Raw genomic sequence first — 21,576 nt, forward strand, 5'->3', positions numbered from 1 at the left:
CACAACTCTTTTTTTTTTTTTTTTTTTCTTAAGCTGGAAACGGGGAGAGACAGTCAGACAGACTCCCGCATGCACCAGCCCGGGATCCACCCAGCACACCCACCAGGGGCGAAGCTCTGCCCACCAGGGGTCGATGCTCTGCCCCTCCGGGGCGTCACTCTGTTGTGACCAGAGCCACTCTAGCGCCTGGGGCAGAGGCCAAGGAGCCATCCCCAGCGCCCGGGGCCATCTTTGCTCCAATGGAACCTCAGTTGCGGGAGGAGAAGAGAGAGAGGAAGGAGGGGGGGAGGGGTGGAGAAGCAGATGGGCGCTTCTCCTGTGTGCCCTGGCCGGGAATCGAACCCGGGACCTCTGCACGCCAGGCCGACACTCTACCACTGAGCCAACCGGCCAGGGCCACACAACTCTTTTTTTGGGAACACTTTCCCTCCCCCTCATCTAGCACTTAACATTCTAAAATGAAAGGAGATGTTAATTCAAACTGCTTAGTAGCTGAAATGTTTCCAGGTCAGTCAATTAGGAATTCTTTTAGTACCAACTGTGTTTCCAGATTACCCAGTGTATATGGGGATACAGGAAAGGTATAATGATTAATCTCTTTTTATAAAACTGTTCCTAGACTAGTCAGAGTGCAAGATCCTACTTAAAGCAGTTAGAGGACAGGTATGATATCTGGTCAAGTCCTCAGCTGAGGCCAGTACTAAGGCAAATCCACGAGTGCCGACTGGCTCGGGACAGCACCCGGCAGCAGTGTCGGGGAGTCTCGGCCTGCCGCTACTGCAGCCTCAGCGTCTGGCGGGAGGTCTGTCCCGGCAGCAGTGTCGGGGAGTCTCGGCCCTCCGCTACTGCAGCCTCAGCGTCTGGCAGGAGGTCTGTCCCGGCAGCAGTGTCGGGGAGTCTCGGCCCGCCGCTACTGCAGCTGCAGCGTCTGGCGGGAGGTCTCCCTACCCTCAGGCCTGGAAAAGCCAGGCTCGGGACAGCACCCGGCAGCAGTGTCGGGGAGTCTCGGCCTGCCACTACTGCAGCCTCAGCGTCTGGCGGGAGGTCTGTCCCGGCAGCAGTGTCGGGGAGTCTCGGCCTGCCACTACTGCAGCTGCAGCGTCTGGCGGGAGGTCTCCCCAGACCCTCAGCCAGACGCTGGAAAAGCCAGGTGTGCTGTTGTCACCCAAAATGGCACAGAGTATATTTCTTCCTTAATATAGGAGAAGATAAAAGCGTACAAGTACACACAGGACTGAGTAACAATCCCGGAAAATACCTATTTCTTCTGTATTCCCTCTCCCTTCGTCTGTTCCCAGGTCGACGGACAGACCACACCCTCCTCAATGCTGATGGCATTCGAGGTTTTCCAGTTGTTCTTCAGCAAATCAGTAAGATTCTCAATTACTCACTTACGTCAGCCGGACAAACTAAATCTGGTGAGTTGCCTTTCTCCCTTTTTATTCTCCTGGATTCAGCATATTAGGTCTGCATCAGACTTGGCTGTTTCTTCCTCTTCTGCTTTCCATAGAGAGTGCAGAAGAAAGAGGAGGCGGCCCTCCCCGGTGCAGCATTGCGGAGCTGCTTCAGACCTGCTGGCCCAGCCTAACCGAGGACTGTGCTGCCAGCCACGCCACCCTGTCCCAGCAGCTGGACCAGGGCCTGCAGTCACTAAGAGAGGCACTCGAGCTGCCAGGTACCGGCCCACGTGTAAGGACAGATGAGGACTGAACTAGGAAGAGGAAAAGCCGGGAGTGAGCACTATGCCACAAAGTTACTCAGTGAATACTGATCAACCCTTCCCCAAAAGATTGATGTGCACTTTATAAAGCCATTCCCACCCCAGAAAAACTGGGGTGAAAATACCTATCCAGCTGGACCTGTGGTGACACAATAGATAGGGCATCAGCCTCAAACATGGAGGTTGCAGGTTCAAAACCCTGGGCTTGCCCAGTCAAGGCACATATGAGAAGCAACTACGAGTTGATGCTTCCCGCTTCTCCCACTGCCTTTCTCTCTCTCTAAATCAGGGGTCTCAAACTCGCGGCCCGCCGAACAATTTTGTGCGGCCCGCAGACTAATCCACGAAGTTCAAAATATTTTGGATAAAATTAAGTAAGCCTAGGGGCCTACTTGTATTTTTCATTTCTCTAGCATCCTAGCTAGATATTAGCTTAGTTAACAGCAGTTGTGATGCGAACTACAGTTTCTGGTCGTTTTGTGACACTGAGTAAACTGCATGTACGATTGTGCTTGTTGTACTGATTTTTTTTTTGTTTTCAACTGCAGTGAGAAAAGTGTTGCGTAACAGTTGCCTTTTGTAGACCTAGTGCGGCCCGCCGAACAGCTGTGATCTTGCTCTGCGGCCCACATACTGAGTTGAGTTTGAGACCCCTGCTCTAAATTCAATAAATAAAATCTTAAAACAAAACAAAACAAAACCATCCACTCTGATTTCTCCAGACTCAGAACTCTTCCTAGATGGGAATCAATTGTATATGTGACCAATTTAGGTGTTTTTTGTTGTTGTTGTTGTTGTTTTACAGAGACAGAGAGTGAGTCAGAGAGAGGGATAGACAGGGACAGACAGACAGGAACGGAGAGAGATGAGAAGCATCAATCATCAGTTTTTCATTGCGCGTTGCAACATCTTAGTTGTTCATTGATTGCTTTCTCATATGTGCCTTGACCATGGGCCTTCAGCAGACCGAGTAACCCCTTGCTGGAGCCAGCGACCTTGGGTTCAAGCTGGTGGGCTTTTGCTCAAACCAGATGAGCCCGCGCTCAAGCTGGCGACCTCGGGGTCTCGAACCTGGGTCCTTTGCATCCCAGTCCGACGCTCTACCCACTGTACCACCGCCTGGTCAGGCTAATTTAGGATTTTATAGCTGCTTCGTATGTGTCACATGCGAGCTATAGGAGGCCCCATGTAGTGTACAGAAGCTCCGTTCACGTAATTGTGTTAGAAATTGACCCAAAGCTGGATGCACAGACTAAAGCCCACACTTTTTCTGCCACTGCTCCCCTCAGAGCCCACGAGCAGCCCGCTCTCCTCCCTGGTGGAGCAGGTGGCCCAGAAGGCTCCGGAGGCAGAGGCCCACCCTGTGCACACCCAGACCCAGCTCCTCCGGAAGAACCTGGGCAAACAGACCCCAGCAGGCAGCGAACAGACTGACTACATGGGCACCTTCTTCAGTTACTGCAGCACCCTGGCTGCGGTCCTCCTTCAGAGCTTGCGCTCTGAGCCTGGTGAGCAGCAAGAAAGAGGAAGCAGAGGTGGGACTGGTCTGCCGGTGTTTAGAGCAACAAGGAAGAAAGATACTCAGTCGAGAGGTTCTGGGCACAGCAGTAGCCAAGGAAGCTAGGTTTATCAGGTTTTCTCTTATTCTCCTCTGTCATTCATCTTTGCCTCCCCAATACCTAGTACAGTTGTTGTACAGCACATAGGAGTGCTCGATAAATTTTAACAGCATTAATGACTCAAACATACTTCTCAGACCTTCAGTCCATTATGTTGAGGACCCTGCAGAGGAGTCAAATCTAAGACGAGTCCAGACTGTTACTTGAGTCCACAGAGCCAGTGTTGCATGCTGGGTGAGCAAGATAAGCTGTTTGTGGCTAGACCTGCCCACTGAAACTTGTCTATGGTTGGAAGTCTTTAGAGCAGTGGTAAGGTGTACACAAACCTGTGGTCACGGTCATGCTGAGAATACCGTTTGCCTAAAAAAATAGTAACAGAAGAGCTTGCAATGTAGTCTTCGTTTTGACTTTGGTTGTCTACTTTTTTATTGGTTCTGAAAAACAGGGCTCTGAACTGTTGCAGTCAGTGGTGCAAGCAACAGAGGTCACTTTCTTTACCCTTGCAGATCATGTAGCGGTCAAAGTAGGAAACCCCTTTGTTCTTCTGCAACAGAGCTCTTCCCAGCTGGCGTCACACCTCCTGCTGGAGCGACAGGTTCCGCCAGACAGGTAGGCGCTACCCTGTGGGAGTCGAGTGTGGATCTTCCTAACTGTCTCATCAAGGAAACTGAGCGCTCTGTGGGCTTGGGCTTGGGTTCAAAATAGGGAGTGGGGCTTCTAGATTTTGCCCTTGATTTGTATTTTCTCTTATACAGCTACATTCAAATTCATTGTGCCTCCTTCTTTTCTCTCTTGCCACCACTAAAGTTGACGTCACAAATAAAATTAAGGGGAGAGCCTTCAATTGGGAATAGGCAAAAATCCAAAAATTTGATAACACATTAGTTGGCTAGGCTGTCAAAGAGCAAGCATTCTCATAGATTGTTGGTGGAATATAAATTGGTACAAGTCTCTGTGCGAAGTCAGTTTGTTCATCCATATCTACTAAAATTACAAATTCATATACCCCTTGACCTAGCAATCCATGCTGGGGAATTTATCCTGCAGCTTTATTATACCTGTGGAAAATGATGTATATACAAAGTCATTTTATTACAGTCCTATATGTAATAGCAACACATCAGAAAAATTTATTGTCCACTAACAGGAAACTAGTTAAGTTATGGTTTATTCCCATAATGGACTACTAGGTACTATAAAAAGAAATGAGGGGCCTGCTTGTAAAGGGATAGGAACAGATTTCTCAGATATATATATATACATATATATATATACATATATATATGTGTATATATATATATATATATATATATTTTTTTTTTTTGTATTTTTCTGAAGCTGGAAACGGGGAGAGACAGTCAGACAGACTCCCGCATGCACCCGACCGGGATCCACCCGGCACGCCCACCAGGGGCGACGCTCTGCCCACCAGGAGGCGATGCTCTGCCCCTCCGGGGCGTCGCTCTGCCGAGACCAGAGCCACTCTAGCGCCTGGGGCAGAGGCCAAGGAGCCATCCCCAGCGCCCAGGCCATCTTTGCTCCAATGGAGCCTTGGCTGCGGGAGAGGAAGAGAGAGACAGAGGGGAAGGAGGGGGGGTGTGTAGAGAAGCAAATGGGCGCTTCTCCTATGTGCCCTGGCCGGGAATCGAACCCGGGTCCCCCGCACGCCAGGCCGACGCTCTACTGCTGACCCAACCGGCCAGGGCCTCTCAGATATATTATGAAGTAAAAAAGCGAAGGGCAGGGCAGTATGTCTAACAGGCCACATTTTGTGTTTAAAAGTGGGGGCAGGGGCAACTAAAGAGCCTGTGTTTACATTTCCTTGTGGAAACTTAAGAAATTCTGAGATCAGGGGACGGTGCCTGTGCTCTCACTCAGGCCTTGTGCCTCCTCTTCTCTCCCTCCAGGCTAGCAGCCCTTCTGGCCAGAGAGGGACTCAGCCTGAGTGTGCCAAAGGTCATTGTCAACTGCTGCTGTGAGCCCCTTGCCCTGTGCTCTTCCCTGCAAAGCCGGCAGACATCATCCCTCCTGACCCAGCTGGGCGTCCTGGCCCAGCTGCACTCCTCCCACTGCCTGGAGGACGTCCCGCTTGCTACGCAGAGCTCCCCAAAGCCAACTGAGAACCCCACACCAGAGAAAAAGCCCCGCTCCTCCCCAAGGGACTCATCATCCTCAACCCTCACCTCCTCTGCCTTGGCCTTCCTTAAATCCTGCTCAAAGCTGCTGGCTACGGTGGCCTGTCTGGGCGCTTCCCGGGGAACAAAGGTCTCCAAGCCCAGCCTGTCCTGGAAGGAGCTTCGTGGTCGCAGGGAGGTACCTCTGACTGCGGAGCAGGTAGCCCGGGAGTGTGAGCGCCTTCTGGAACACTTCCCTACGTTTGAGGCCTTCCTCCTGGCTGCCTGGGAGCCCCTGCGAGGTTCTTCCACGCAGGAGCAGAGCCTGGCAGCGAGTCTCTGTGGCCATGCCAGCCTCTCCACTGTCCTCCTGGGCCTGCATTCTCCTGTCGCCCCGGATGTGCTCACTGAGGCCTTCAAGGAAGCGCTGCTGGCTAGAGATTGGCCCCGGGCGCTTCAGCTCACTGAAGTGTACGGGCGAGACGCGGACGACTGGAGCAGCGTTCAGGATGCAGTCCGGAGCTGTGCTGCGGCGTGTGGTGAGCGGAGCGCCCTGCCTCCTCCTTCGCGGGAGGAAATAGCATTCAGCATTCACCGAGTGTATCGGCATATTTGATCCTCAGATAACTCGAGAGAAAGGTGCCATCGTAAGGGTAGGAAACTTACCCAGGATAGTGAATGATGCAGCAGTCTCATCTAACTTTATTAGAGCATGTATTCATAACTAATATTCTCAACCCTGCATGTCAGAATCACTGGAAAATTCTATAAACCACAAATATCTGAACTCCATCCCCAAAAGCCCAGGGTGGAAGTTAGGTAAATGTTTACTTTAAAACAGGGGTCAGCAATTTTTTTTCTTCAAGGGATTTGAAGACCATAGAGCAGGGGTCCCCAAACTATGGCCCGCGGGCCACATGTGGCCCCCTGAGGCCGTTTATCCGGCCCCCACTGCACTTCCGGAAGGGGCACCTCTTTCATTGGTGGTCAGTGAGAGGAGCATAGTTCCCATTGAAATACTGGTCAGTTTTTGTTGATTTAAATTTACTTGTTCTTTATTTTAAATATTGTATTTGTTCCCATTTTGTTTTTTTACTTTAAAATAAGATATGTACAGTGTGCATAGGGATTTGTTATAGTTTTTTTTATAGTCTGGCCCTCCAATGGTCTGAAGGACAGTGCACTGGCCCCCTATGTAAAAAGTTTGGGGACCCCTGCCATAGAGTCTCTGTTGAAACCACTCAAAATTCTATTGTAGCAGGAAAGCAGCCATTGAGGATATATAAAGAAATAAGTATGGTCATATTTTAATAAAGATATTTATAAAAAACAGATTCTGGGCCTGTTTGACAACACCTACTTTAAAAGCTCCCCAGGAAAGAAGTAAAAATAAACCGTACCCCTAGGAAATTTTTGATGTGTGTATGACCCGAGTTGACAGCCAATGACCTACAAAACTCCACTAGGGGGCGCAAGATCAGGCGTGCTGTAGTGAACGGTTTCTGGGTAGAAGGCCTGGCTTCCCTATGGAAAGGAGATCATCTGTCCTTGAGAAGGGGGAGGTCCACTGACTGACTGGTTACAGGGTCTTAACTGCTTGGAGTCTGTTTTTCAGCTCTGAGATAGGTGTGGGAGAGAAAGAGATCTACTAAGTAATAATGACAGGATATTGAGGCAGTGAAGCTAGTGTACCTGAAATAACTTTCAAGTAATTATATATGGCACAGAGTGGAAATTGCAGGCAAAACTATACGTTCTACTGACTCCTTGAAGTCTGGAACATTGCTATTTGTGCAAGATGCCAGGACACGGAGAGCTTCATCTGTTCTGTCTTTTCTTCCTTCCTTTCTTCTCCCTTTCTTCCTTCCTATTCCTCTCTTTTCTCCTTCTCATCCTCTTTCTTCAAAAAGTCTTATGGGCCCTGGCCAGTTGGTTCAGTGGTAGAGCATCGGCCTGGCGTGCGGAAGTCCCGGGTTCGATTCCCGGCCAGGGCACACAGGAGAAGCACCCATCTGCTTCTCCACCCCTCCCCCTCTCCCTCCTCTCTGTCTCTCTCTTCCCCTCATGCAGCCAAGGCTCCATTGGAGCAAAGTTGGCCCGGGCACTGGGGATGGCTCTATGGCCTCTGCCTCAGGCGCTAGACTGGCTCTGGTCGCAACAGAGCGACCCCCCAGTGGGCATCGCTCCCTGGTGGGCGTGCTGGGTGGATCCCTGTCGGGTGCATGCAGGAGTCTGTCTGACTGCCTCCCTGTTTCCAGCTTCAGAAAAATACAAAAAAAAAGAAAAAAGAAAGAAAGAAAGAAGCTGCAAAACTGAGTTCTCAGGAGCATTTGAGATCTTGTTCCCATATAAAAAAATTTTTTTAAGTCTTATGACTCTGATTAAATTTACATAAAGAAAAACATAGGGACATAACATTTCTCCTTGCCATATAGTAATGATTCCAAGTGTTAAAACTAGTTAAGGTCGGATGGACCTGAAGCTCCTGCTTCATGAAACTGAACAAAGCCCTTCTCTTAAGTAGCCCAGACTCAGGAGTACTTCCCGTGCCAAGTTTGCTGCCTCTGGGCATCTTTTTGTCTTGTAGACAAAGAAGGTTGGCAGTATGTGTTTCCTGTGAAGGATGCATCTCTGAGAAGTCGGTTAACCCTGAAGTTTGTGGACAGGTGGCCCCTAGAGTCGTGTCTGGAGATCCTGGCCTATTGCATTTCAGACCCAGCCGTCCCAGATGAACTGAAGTGTGAACTACAGAGGAAGCTGGCGGAGCTGCGGGTGTATCAGAAGGTATGGGCCCTGTGGCATCAAGAGAAAGGAAATGGGCCTCTCACCCTGTTACCAGCTCTGTCTAGTCTATTCTCACATGGTGGTGGATTTTCAGACACTGAAAATCTAGGCCTGGCTTTTGCTTTACATCTGGCTTCTGTTCTTAGTTAAATAGCAAGGAGGCTGCCCATCTGGTTCCTCTTTCATTTATTCCTGTAATTTTAACTATATATGCATCCAACAAGGATAAAAAAATTAACATCGGATGATGCTTTAGAGTCCACAAAGCCTTTCACATATATAGGGTGGGGTAAAAGTAAGTTTACCGTTGTGACTATGCAAAACACAGAGTTTATTCTTGTATTATTATTTATTAATTGTATTATTTTTCATATAAACAATGATAAACCTACTTTTGCCCCACCGTATGTGTGTGTGTGTATGTGTGTGTGTGTGTGTGTGTTTGTGGGTTTTTTTGTAAGAGAGAGGGAGAGTAAGAGAGAGACAGGAAGGGGGAAAGAGGTTGAGAAGCATCAACTCGTCGTTGCTTTCGCTTTAGCTGTACATACATTGATTGCTTCTTGCATGTGCCTTGACCAGGGCCAAGCCAGTGTCCTCTTGTATAAGTCAGTGATCTTAGGCTTTTCACACCAGTGACCTTTGGACTCAAGCTGCTGAGGTGTTTTATTTGGTTTGGTTTGGTTTTTAATCAAATGAGAGGCAGGGAGGCAGAGAGACAGACTCCCACATGCGCCCTGATTGGGATCCACCCAGCAACCCCCGTCTGAAGCTGATGTTCTGCCCATCTGGGGGCACTGCTTCATTGCTTGGCAATTGAGCTATTTTAGCACCTGAGGCGAGGCCATGGAGCTGTCCTCAATGCCTGAAGCCGACTTACTCATTCGAGCCATGCTGAGGGAAGGAAAGAGAGAGAGGAGGAGAAAGAGAAAAGGAGGGGTGGAGAAGTAGATGGTCGCTTCTTCTGTGTGCCCTGACCAGAAATCAAAACCAGGACTTCCACACGCTCGGCTGATGCTCTACTGCTGAGCCAACTGACCAGGGCCTCAAGCTGCTGAGCTTTGAGATCATGTGGATGAACACACACACCCCCGCCCCCGCTCAAGCCAGTGACCCCATGCTGACGAGCCCATGCTCAGAGCCTGTGACCTTGGGTCTTTGAACCAGTGACCCCAGCGTTCTAGGTCAACACTTTATCCACTGTACCACCACCGGTCAGGCCATCCTGTATACAGTGTGTCCGTAAAGTCATGGTGCACTTTTGACCGGTCACAGGAAAGCAACAAAAGACGGTAGAAATGTGAAATCTGCACCAAATAAAAGGAAAACCCTCCCAGTTTCTGCAGGATGATGTGGCAGCATGTGCGCATGCGCAGATGATGACATAACACCATGTTTACAGCAGAGCAGCCCATGGCCATGCCAGTCAAGATGTGGACAGTACAAAGGAAAATTCAGTGTGTTCTGTGGCTTGCTAAATTCGAATTCATGACCAAAGTGCAATGTGAATGTTGGCGCGTTTATAACGAAGCACCACCACATAGAAATAACATTACTCGGTGGGATAAGCAGTTGAAGGAAACCGGCAGTTTGGTGGAGAAACCCCGTTCTGGTAGGCCGTCAGTCAATGACGAGTCTGTAGACGCTATACAAGGTAGCTACCTAAGGAGCCCTAAAAAAATCTGTGCATGAGCCCACATCAAACTGCACTGAATAGGTATGAAACTGGGAGAGTTTTCCTTTTATTTGGTGCAGATTTCACATTTCTATTGTCTTTTGTTGCTTTCCTGTGACCGGTCAAAAGTGCACCATGACTTTACAGACACACTATATTTGAGCTTTGTGGATGTTTTATGTCCATTGCAGTCTCTTGTTATTTTTTAGGAGTTTTTTATAGAACTTACCTCATAATATGTCTTTTTAAAGAATGTTTTAAGAGCGTGAAGCCGGCTCTTGGTGTTGCTTGTGCAACTGCCTTTTGCTATTGATGATCATTCTTCTCTTCCTTTGGGAGAGTAAGAGCGAGAGGACGCAGTCTGAGTGGTAAGTTAATATAAAAAAAAAAAAGAATGTTTTAAATTTCAGCTGAATTTCAAGAGCCATTTTGAAAGGATGCATTCAAGTGACAATTTCGAAAGTAAATATTCTTGCAGGGTATATGTTACATTCAAGATACAGATGCTCGGGGAGACAGATTTGGGTGACAGCAAGTGTAAAATATGTGCCAGTTTCTCCGTGTGTACTTGGAACTGAACAGAGTTCAGAGCCCCACCAGGGAAAGGCAGGGGAAAATGTCAGGTGAAAAATATCTTCTTTCCACTCTTGCTCAGCCCTTGTCTTGCAAAGCTAAATGCCGCATGAAAGATGATCCCAGGCTATCGTAGAGTTTTCAAGCCTGCAGGATATCTAAGTAGAGTTTTGAGATGGAGGAGCCTGGGACAAGTGGCCCTGGAAGGGTGAACAAGCTGAAAGGTGCAGAAACCCCTGAGAACTGCCCTCACAGTGAAAGGCCCCAATCCTGCCCTCCCCACTGAGTCTTTGAACCCTGATGGGTTCGCTCTCCTCTAAACAATCTTTACCCCATTTGCTCCAGTTTCTCCTCTCTCCCGGCAAGTTATGACAGCCTGACTTCGGGGCAAAGACTTAGGGATGGCTCCTCCATGGAAACTCCAATGAGTCGTTAATGGAGGAAGAAGCAGCATTGTGGTTTGACAGCTTTTTCTGTCTTTCCTTAGATTCTAGGTCTGCAGGCTACCCCAGTGTGGAGTGACTGGCAGACCCTGAGGAACTGTTGCATTGAGGACCCATCAACTGTCATGAACATGATTCTAGAAGCAAAGGTACCATGTTCCTGGCTGGCATTCCCCTTCTTCCTCTTTGCAGAATTACAACTCTTTAGCTAGTTGTGTATACCTTTTCCCCCATATCAATGTCCACATTTTTTTATAACTACATCCCATTCTTTTTTCTTTTGTGTGTGTGTGTATGAATTTACCAATATATAGAGAAGTATAGAAATAATAACAGTTGATGCTTTTATACTATATCACCTTGTATTCATACTTGAGACTTTCTACACTGCATACACTGGGTATAGGATGTACACGTAGCAGTGGAATTGCTGTGTCAGCAGGCATGAGCATCTCACCTTCACTAAGATGTTACCAACTGCTCTTCAAATCAGTTGCCCTGCTTCTACTCCCGCCATAGTTCCTATTGCTCCATATCCTTACTCACTTTTGCTGTTGTCTAACTTTTCACTTTTTGCCAATAGGATTATATGTCATTGTTTTAATTTTCCTTTCTGTGATTACTAGTGACCTTGGTTATGTCTTCATGTGTTTCTCGGACATTTGAGTGCCATATAGAAGTTATCTACCTTTTTTTTGTGTGTGTGTGTATTTTTCCAAAGTTAGAAATGGGGAGGCAGTCAGACAGACTCTCGCATGCGCCCGACCGGAATCCACCCACATGCCCACCAGGGGGCGATGCTCTGCCCATCTGGGGCGTTGCTCTGTTGTGGCCAAGGCCATTCTAGCGCCTGAGGTGAGGCCATGGAGCCATCCTCAGCACCCAGGCCAAATTTGCTCCAATGGAGCCTTGGCTGTGGGAGGGGAAGAGTTAGAGAGGAAGGAGAGGAGGAAGGGTGGAGAAGCAGATGGGTGCTTCTCCTGTGTGCCCTGACTGGGAATCGAACCCGGGACTTCCACCCACTGGGCCAATGCTCTACCGCTGAGCCAACTGGCCAGGACTGAAGTTATCTACCTTTTAAGGAGCTGATATACTATAGTTCAAAATGGAGCTATGCTCATTCAGATGCTCAGTCATCCAGAAAACATTTATCAAATACCTGTTATTTGATGGGCACTGTGCTGGACGGTGGTGACACAAAGATGATTAAGCTCAGTCCTTCTCCTCGAGCAGCTCACAGTTTGGGAAGGGAGATGATGAGAGACATCTTCCTAGGTAATTATTAGGTGTCAAGCGACAGCAGTAAACCCAGACTGTAGTAGTAACATCAGCAGGACACCTAATGTGGCCTGAGGAACAAGGAAGCATCCTGAAGGAGGCAGCAGCAGGCAGAGCTGTGGGAGGGCGTTCTCGACGCCACCACGTTAGAATACTTGGACGAGGCCCTGGAAACTCTCTTCTCTGGGACTTTAATCCAGCGTCCACCAAAGGGGGTGGGGTGAAGAGCAAAGGGCGACAAGGATAGAATCCAATCCCAAACATGTTCGTTTGGCCCATCCAGTGCTGGTCTGCAGAATTTTTATTTTTGTGTTGATTTCATTGCCAACATTTTAAGTTAGGGACTTTTTTTTAATGTTTTAAAGTCTAATAACTGGACCTGCACATTCCAGGCCACAATCAACGCTGAGCGGGCACTATTCCTTCTGGGCAGTCTCCCCACTTGCACTGTCTCTCAGGGCTGACACCAAGCGTCAGTCACTGTGTGTCATCTGCTGTTCTTTTTTATAATGATGAAAATTATATCATTAGCAGTCAGCCCACTTTGATCGTTTTCATAACTTTCCTTGCCACGCTAATCCTTTGAGTTTATGATCCCTTTTTAATCCTGTAGTAAAGTTCCCATCAGCACTTACCAAACTTTCTGGGACTTTAGCAGACTCGAGATCACTCAGAAAAATCAGGCAAAAGCTGGATGAATGCCACGGCCAATCATTTAAAGGGATTGAAGGCGTGTGTGTGTTTCCTTCCAGGATTATGGGCTGTGTGAGGAGTGGGGCAGCCTGTACCCCATTCCAAGAGAACATTTAATCAGCCTACATCAAAAGCATCTTCTTTACCTTCTAGAAAGAGGAGATCATGAAAAGGCTGTGCAAGTAAGACTCCCAACATTTTTCCGTTTTGGTGGGGAGGCTGGGAGAGACAGGAAGGCTAGTCAAATCAGATGGCTGTGTTCCTGCTTAATTCTCTGCAAATACGCGCAACCTCATATCTGCCCCTTCTTGTCCTTCAGGAGCTGGTTATAGTCAGACTCTTGAGCAGAAGGGGCCTACCCCTGCTTTAGGTGCCAGAGGGGCAGCTGGGTCCCGGGTTCTGCTGCACTCCGGTCCTGTGCAAGCCCTCATTTGTGAAGCTATGGGGGTGCTGAGAAAAATGAGCACAGAGGAGGGGTTCGTCCAAAACGAATAAATCTTTGTTCTCAAACAGAACAAGGCTGGACTAAGTTGTTCTATAGGCCTCACCTTTCTCCTCTACTTTTCTCCCACAACAGCTTCTGCGAAGAATTCCTGACCCCTCCATGTGCCTCGAGGTCACAGAGCAGTCCCTCGACCAGCACCCCAGCTTGGCCACTTCTCACTTCTTGGCCAACTACCTCACCACCCACTTCTATGGAAAATTGACTGCTCTCCGACACTGTGAGATCCGGGCGCTATACATGGGATCCAAGGTAGGGAGTATCGGGTGCTGGGAGAGCTCCCCTGAGGGGGACTGCTGACCCAGCTCCCGCTTCAGAGTTTGCCCTGTTGGTGGCTCTTCCAGGCGCCAGCCATCTTTGGCTCGTGCTGTATAAAACCTTTATCCTAGCAGCCCTCCATACCCTGGCCAAGTCCCTTAGCACTTGCCGTTCTCTTACTGCCCCCACCAAAGTGAATTTTACCTGGTCCTCTTAAGGGCTCTTTCTGTTTTCCCTGGCATTTGCTATCTCATTTCTGACCGTGTATGAGAATCGCCTGGACTTTTAAACAATACCAGTAGTTCGCCTCCACCCCAGATCAATTAAAACTGAATCTCTTGTGACAGGGCCTGGCTCTCTTCCAAAGAAACTCTGATGTGAGGATTTGAGAGTACTGCATGATAAAGGGTTAATTGTCTACAGTAGTTGGCAAACTCATTAGTCAACAGAGCTAAATATCAACAGTACAACGATTGAAATTTCTTTTGAGAGCCAAATTTTTTTTAATGAGATCTTGTTTTCTCTGTTTTTTTTTTTTTCTTGTTTTTTTTTTTTTTTTTTCTTTCATTTTTCTGAAGCTGGAAACAGGGAGAGACAGTCAGACAGACTCCCGCATGCGCCCGACCGGGATCCACCCGGCACGCCCACCAGGGGCGATGCTCTGCCCACCAGGGGGCGATGCTCTGCCCATCCTGGGCGTCGCCATGTTGCGACCAGAGCCACTCTAGCGCCTGAGGCAGAGGCCACAGAGCCATCCCCAGCGCCCGGGCCATCTTTGCTCCAATGGAGCCTTGGCTGCGGGAGGGGAAGAGAGAGACAGAGAGGAAAGCTTGGCGGAGGGGTGGAGAAGCAAATGGGCGCTTCTCCTGTGTGCCCTGGCCGGGAATCGAACCCGGGTCCTCCGCACGCTAGGCCGACGCTCTACCGCTGAGCCAACCGGCCAGGGCTGAGAGCCAAATTTTTTAAACTCAAACTATATATGTAGGTACACTCCTTATTGAGGTAATGCCCGCACATGGTATTTTGTGGAAGAGCCACACTCAAGGGGCCAAAGAGCCACATGTGGCTCACGAGCCACAGTTTGCTGACCAGGGGCTAGGTAATAAGATGAGGTAGCTCCTTATCTTTGATACATAACCTTGGAGACACAAATAGAAAAAAAAATTATAAAGCAGAAAAAGTAAACCAGTGAAAGAATGTTTGGGGAGAAATGGGGCCCTCTGACACTCGTCTAATAATTCTGATCGGTAGTCAGATACTCTGCCCAAAAATATACTGCTCACAAAAATTAGGGGATATTTCAAAATGAATATGAATGATAAAATATCTCCTAATTTTTGTGAGCAGTATAGAATGATACTGGGAGAGCCAGAAATCTGATGACTGGCCACTTGCTAAAAAGTTCAACTACCTAAAATGTTCCTAAAGAAGATAATCTTATTTTTTCTTTTCAATGTACTATACTTAAATGGAGGACTCCATGAAAACTGACAATAAGCAGAGCCAGTGAAAAGATTTCAACCCTAGCGATAACAACCTCTAGAAGAAGTTTGGAGTCATCATTTACCTGTAGAACATTGGAGGTGCCAGGTTAGGAAGTCCACAGATATACCTTATATTGCTCGTTCTAATAAAGCCTGGAATGGAGAGGCCATTGGCTTTAAGGTCAGGCAGAGCTCAACCATGCTCAGAGCATGCTTAGGCCGGAGGTCAGCAGCCTACCACTGGCGGGCTAAATCCACTCCTCAGCTTGCTTTGAAACCAAGATTTACTGGAACACAAGTACATTCACTCACTTACATATTATCTGTGGCTGTTTTCCCACTACATTGGCATAGTTGAGTAGTTGCAACGGAGTCTTTATGGCCCATAAAACCTAAAATATTTACTCCCTGACCTCTTACAGTAAAGGTTTGCGGACGCCTCCTCTAGGTGAAGGTACTTGGAGTGTCCCTCCTATTGCCGCCTGGAGGATTTAGCTAGGAATCCAGCCTTGCTTCCTAAAAGACTGCTGGCCAGTTTCAGTAGTTAGCCGTGTACCCTCGGTCCCTGGCCTCCCGCCCTTTCCCAGTAGGACTCTGGGCTTTCTTCTGAGGTTTGCGTACCGTATTCTTTACCCTGTGGATGTTCCCCACAAACAGGTTCTGCTGACCCTGCCTGAGCAGCACCGGGCCAGCTATTCCCACTTGTCCTCTAACCCGCTCCTCATGCTGGAGCAGCTGCTCATGAACATGAAAGTGGACTGGGCCACAGTGGCTGTGCAGACTCTGCACCAGCTGCTGGCCGGGCAGGAGATCGGCTTCACCATGGACCAGGTCGACTCACTGCTTTCCACGTATGCGGGAAAAGCCCTCGACTTCCCATACCCGCTGAGGGAGAAACGATCAGGTAACTGCCCGCACCCTAGATGGGGGTTCTACATGGAGGAAGAAGTGCTTATGCTACATCCTCGGCTTTCATTTCTCCGCTCTTATTACTTGAGTTGATGAAGACTGAAGGAGAGTAGAAGAGGTCTTGGTCTCGGAGAAAGTAGCAAGCAAACCAGAATTGTAAATTGGTAGATAATCACTGTGTGCTTATAAAGGTTCGGGAGACGGAGAGGCTGCAGTGGTCTCTGTGTGGCCTTGGGGCCGTGGGCTCCTCGGTGCCCTCAGTTTGTATGAGGGTATGCTCTGTTCCCAGGGTCTCGTCAGCTATCACCGGCATGTGAGCTGACTCAGCCTCTTCAAGAATGAAATACGGGCCGATGTTCCCACAAGCTCCTCCTTTTCTTCCTTCCTATCCCTCCAGGGGCATCATCCTCCACTTCCCTCTGGACATTGTTTTATTTATTTTGTAAAATACTAGCATCTACTTTATTTTCTCATGTGCCTTTATAAACATACTTTGTTGAGGACTTTAAGACGCATGCATGCTGTTGGCTTAGAAGTGCCTCTACCGTTCCCTTTATACCTGGTAGAATCCTGGAATGACAACCAGTGAAACCAGCAGGGTTTGAACTACATGCCCAGCACAGTGAGTAGAGATGCCTCTGGTAGAACGATATTCTGACCACATTTTCCCTCTGCAGAATCTGTGACTCACCTCCCGGAATCTGTCAGTCAGGCTGCGGACCTCGAGACCTTGGCTAGGTCCCCATCAGTCGAGTTCCCTTCCTCTGCTGGCGCTGGTGAGAACAGGCTCCGAGAGCTACCCGATTTTCAGTTCCATCTTGCCTTACTCCGACTTTCTGATTCTTTATTTCCAGTTACAGCATCCTATCTGTTTTTCTTGGTTTGTCCAATTTTGTGTACCCTAGAAAATTCAGCATACAGGCAATTCTCATTTTTCATGGTAGTATATCTTTAGTGTCTACAAACACTGTATTGGTGAATACTGCTGCTATGAAAATATGTACACGTGTGGATATAAGATATATATCACATATATATATCTTATATACTTATATAGGAATATATATATATCACATATCAATTATAATCTTGAATTGAAAACAGTTTTTGTACCAGTAGATTCTATTTTACTTATTTTACAAAAGAGTAAAGGTTCAGAAGTGTTCAGGGACTTGCCTCAGGCTGCCCACTATTGATGGCGGAGTTGGAATTTAAACACTATCCAGCTAGCCCCAGAGCTGGAACTTCTGCCCTGCACAGCCCTGTCCCCGGCTGTCTCCGTCCTCCAGCCATCGCTGTGTGACAACTAGAATAAGAGAACAGCACCTCACCTTGTCCAGCCTCGGCTGAGAGCCTGTTGTCAGAGACTTAAATTATTCTCCACTCCACATTCCGTGAAAGCAATGTCAATATCGATCTTGAGGTTACAAATAAATATTAGTGAATAGGCAAATTCACAAATACAGAATCTGTTGATAAGGAGGATCAACTGTATTTAGTCCTCATGTTTATTCTGTGGCTCTGCTGCTCTTAATTACTTCTGTCCATCACCCCCACGGATGTGTTGGTTGCCCCTTTTACCGCTCTCCCCCCCAGCCTGGCCCCTTGCGCAGTGGCCCACGCTGAGAAGAAGCTCAGCAAGTGTTTGTTCTGCCAGCTGTCAGAGGAGGATTCCGGGGACAGATCCGGAGCCTCCTTCTTTTGGGTGTTGCTAAGAGTCACTATGTTTTTCAGTTTTCTGTGTCTGTGACCTGCCAACCTTGCTCTGCAAGGTGACAGGGAATCTCCTTAGACACCATAAAGCAAAGACCGTGGCATTTCATGGCCCTTCTCTGAGAATTAGCCATGCTTCATGAGAACCCGCAGTCCTGTGGGGAGGCCCAGACTCAGGTGCACGGGCCGCTTCACACATGTGCGCAAGGCGGCCTGAGCAGCTTTGGTTTATGATTTTGGGGCTTTTTTTATTATTATTATTTTTATTGTAAAAGGTTTTTAAAACACAAAAGGAGCTACAGTAATTTTCATTTCTTGATGATCATTCTTGTTTCATCTCTACCCCTGTCTTTCTTCTGGATTATTTTGAAGCAAATCTTAGACATAACTTTATTTATAAATCTATCAGTATATATCTCTAAAAGTAAGGACATTTATAAAACAAAACCGTAACGTTTTATTATCGTTCCTAAAACCAAATGAACAATCGATTCCTTATTGTTAACAACTATCCAGTCAGTAGTCAAATTTCCCCAGTTGTCTCATAAAGATTTATTTTTTAGAATTGTTTTTCCTAGAATCAAGATCGAAATAATGGTCACACATGGCATTTGGCTAAAATATCTCTTAAATCTCTTTTAATCAATAGGTTCCCTATATCTTTTTCACTTGTGGAGGAAAGTAGGTCATGTGTCCGGAAGAGCATCGCACATGCTGGCTTTTGCTAATTGCTGCCCCGTGGCAAGCTGGGTCTCTGTCCCCTAAATTTCTAGTGTGCTGGGAGAGAGATCTAGAAACTTGATTTGATTCAAGTTTGGGCAGCATATTTGATGGATGATTGTGTACCTCCCATTGGGACATATACAATGTCCAGTTGTCTGTCTTCTTGTGGGGCAATCAGCCATCAATGACCATTAACTGGATCTGTTACTTCAGTAGAGATTTGTAAAATGGTGAAACTCGAATTCTCTCATTCCTTCTTCATTTATGAACGGAACTATTGATCACCTTTTACTCTGACTTCTGGCTCTGACCCCCAGGTGTCTCCGTTGTACATTCCCCCAGTCCGAGGGAGAGTGTCCCACAGAGTCAGCCCCTGCTGGAGTTTGTGCCCCCAGCGACACCGCCGGCCAGGCACCAGTGGGTCCCGGACGAGAGCGAGAGCGTCTGCATGGTCTGCCGCAGGGAGCACTTCACCATGGTAAGCAGCGTCAGTCTCCAACTTCATCTGAAGGAAACTCTAGTTCACGAATCTCGCTTTATAATCACTTCCTGTCCCTAAGAAAATATTGCTATTTCCAAAAGAACTACCAAATCTAAGACTTTGGATTTATCTTTGACCTGACCAGAATGTATTTTCTGGATTCAAACAGGAGGTAGATGCCCTCAAATAGCCTTAAATTCTAAAATCCTTGCCATTCTCATGAAAAAACAGAAACGAGGTAGACTGGTATAGCAGAGGAGTCACCAAATATTAGAAGATCTTGTTCCTAGCTCCCCTAGGATACAACAGATGACCTGGTAGTGGTTGTATGTGCTGCCTCTGGAGACAGAAGACCTGGGTTCTAATCCTAGCTCTCCCTCTTATTAACAATGTAATTATTAACTTTTTCAGTCTCAGATACCCACTTATATACTTGGGATATGGTATCTGGTTCATGTCACTGTAAGGACTATTCACAATAACAAATGTTGCTACACTTAACACAGTGCCTGACTGGTATATGAGCTCAGCGCTGATGAAAACAATGATGTTGTAATTTCTCTGTCTGTTTCTTCTTCATTTATAAAAGAGGTGTAATATGATTACCAACCTCTTATAATGGCATGAGGCAGTACTTGTGAAATATTTTGAAAAAAAGAATAATTTTTTATCATCATTAATCCCATGTAGAAATTGGATCTGCCTTGGCTGAGAAAGCTACTTCCTCCCCACTGGTTTTTGTTCTACCTTTACATGTTGCCCCTCAGACAGGTAGAACTTATCAGGAGCTACTGCAAGACCGTCCATGACACCTTTGCTGCTCAGCTGAGAGGTATCTTTAAATCTCTGCTTCTTGAAGGCAAGCACTAGTGTGTTCTTTCTCAACGAGGCCCAAGCACCTGATGTTATTAATAAGCCACAGGGCCGATACCAAGGATAAATGGGTTAACAGTTATACTCCCGGTTCCCACAATCTCACCTTCTCTCCCCCACCCCCTTTCCTTCTCTCCCCTCTGACCCTGCTCAGTTCAACAGACGTCATCACTGTCGCCGCTGCGGCCGGCTAGTGTGCAGTTCCTGCTCCACCAAGAAAATGGTTGTGGAAGGCTGCAGGGAGAACCCTACTCGTGTGTGTGACCAGTGCTATGGTTACTACAACAAAGAGTGAGTGTCCGGCAGCGGGGCTGCCGCTGCTCCTGACCACTGCACCTTCCCGCAAGTGCTGACACTCCTAGGAGGCTCAGTGTGGAGAGCGTCTCGAATATGGAACAATTACAAAGATTTTCACTTCACATGCACACTTAAATGCCATTAGCTCTACAGTGGAATGTGTGACCTTGGTCAGAGAAACTTCTAAGAAAGGAAATAGGGGTGAGAGGAAGCCAAGTTTAAGGCTCGTCCATGATGTGCCCTGAGATCAGCACAGCTGGTTCTACAGCCCGTCCCCTGACGGTGATCTGAGGTCCCCAACCCGCTCTCCTGTTTTACAGCCGCTCTTACTCCAGTTGGTGTCAGCTGGACTCAGAGCGGCCTGGTCACACCTGCTGAATGTTTAGACATCAATTTCATCAGCTCTAATCCAGCTAGTCATCCTGGCTTGTTCATAATTAGAGAAGCCTTCCTACTAATCCTGTACTTTCCCACACACAGTTCGCTTAGTGACAAATTTCAGAAACTGCTCCTACCTCTGGCAAGACAGATCAGGACTGTGCTGGCTGGCTCAGTGTTGCTCAGTTTTTTTCCACTACTTCTAGCAGCAAAGGGGGTAAAACGAAGACTCCTAGAACATCTGAGCCAAAGCAACCATGAAGCAAACTTACTTCATGTTTTACTTATAGTCTGAAGTAGATTTTACCTTCTGCTCAATGGTGTAACAGCATTTTTGTGTTTGTTTTAAAATGACATTGTTGTCACTATTTACCATGATGATTTCTGATCTTATAAGAAGGCAGGCGTGTCATGCTTATACTACAGTTTCTGTGGTCCTGGCATGCCATTGCCTCCCTCAGGGTGGGGCCAGGGGAATTACCTACCTGCCATAGTGCTGAGATTTTAAATGCACAGTTAGTATTGATGGGGATTCTTTCATTCAGTAGTCACTCAGCAATAATCACTTTGCTCTCAAGAAACCCCCATGTTAGTGGGGAGACAACCAACAAATAGACCACAAGGTCATGAAATAAGTACAGTTGCCTGACCAGGCTGTGGCGCAGTGGATAGAGCGTCGGATTGGGATGCAGGGGACTCAGGTTCAAGACCTCGAGGTCACCAGCTTGAGCACGGGCTCATCTGGTCTGAGCAAAGCTCACCAGCTTGGACCCAAGGTCACTGGCTCCAGCAAGGGGCTACTTGGTCTGCTGAAGGTCCGCGGTCAAGGCACATATGAGAAAGCAATCAATGAACAACTAAGGTGTCGCAACGCGCAACGAAAACTAATGATTGATGCTTCTCATCTCTCCATTCCTGTCGTCTGTCCCTATCTATACCTCTCTCTGACTCTCTCTGTCTCTGTAAAAAAATAAATAAATAAAATAAAAATTAAGTACAGTGGTCAGGAAGGTTTCCAAGAGGTGTGGCAGCTGGTCTGAGCCTTAGAAGATGAGAAGTGAG

General features: G+C 47.5%; 1 protein-coding gene and 1 pseudogene across 1 annotated transcript in view; both read left to right on the forward strand.

Annotated features, from left to right (window-relative positions):
- ZFYVE26 (zinc finger FYVE-type containing 26) overlaps positions 1-21,576 on the forward strand; it is a 71,299-nt gene that overhangs the window by 29,401 nt on the left and 20,322 nt on the right. The window contains exons 17-29 of the mRNA XM_066388046.1: positions 1,299-1,418; positions 1,511-1,675; positions 3,010-3,228; positions 3,846-3,948; positions 5,247-5,992; positions 8,041-8,237; positions 10,970-11,074; positions 12,956-13,078; positions 13,474-13,650; positions 15,798-16,044; positions 16,727-16,825; positions 18,803-18,963; positions 19,994-20,130. Of these exons, the coding sequence (XP_066244143.1) occupies positions 1,299-1,418; positions 1,511-1,675; positions 3,010-3,228; positions 3,846-3,948; positions 5,247-5,992; positions 8,041-8,237; positions 10,970-11,074; positions 12,956-13,078; positions 13,474-13,650; positions 15,798-16,044; positions 16,727-16,825; positions 18,803-18,963; positions 19,994-20,130 (2,599 nt within the window). The remainder of the gene's footprint in view (positions 1-1,298; positions 1,419-1,510; positions 1,676-3,009; positions 3,229-3,845; positions 3,949-5,246; positions 5,993-8,040; positions 8,238-10,969; positions 11,075-12,955; positions 13,079-13,473; positions 13,651-15,797; positions 16,045-16,726; positions 16,826-18,802; positions 18,964-19,993; positions 20,131-21,576) is intronic.
- Positions 10,116-10,274, forward strand: LOC136377726 (small nucleolar RNA U3; annotated as a pseudogene).

Source organism: Saccopteryx leptura, chromosome 6, assembly GCF_036850995.1.
Source record: "Saccopteryx leptura isolate mSacLep1 chromosome 6, mSacLep1_pri_phased_curated, whole genome shotgun sequence".
Taxonomy (NCBI): domain Eukaryota; kingdom Metazoa; phylum Chordata; class Mammalia; order Chiroptera; family Emballonuridae; genus Saccopteryx; species Saccopteryx leptura.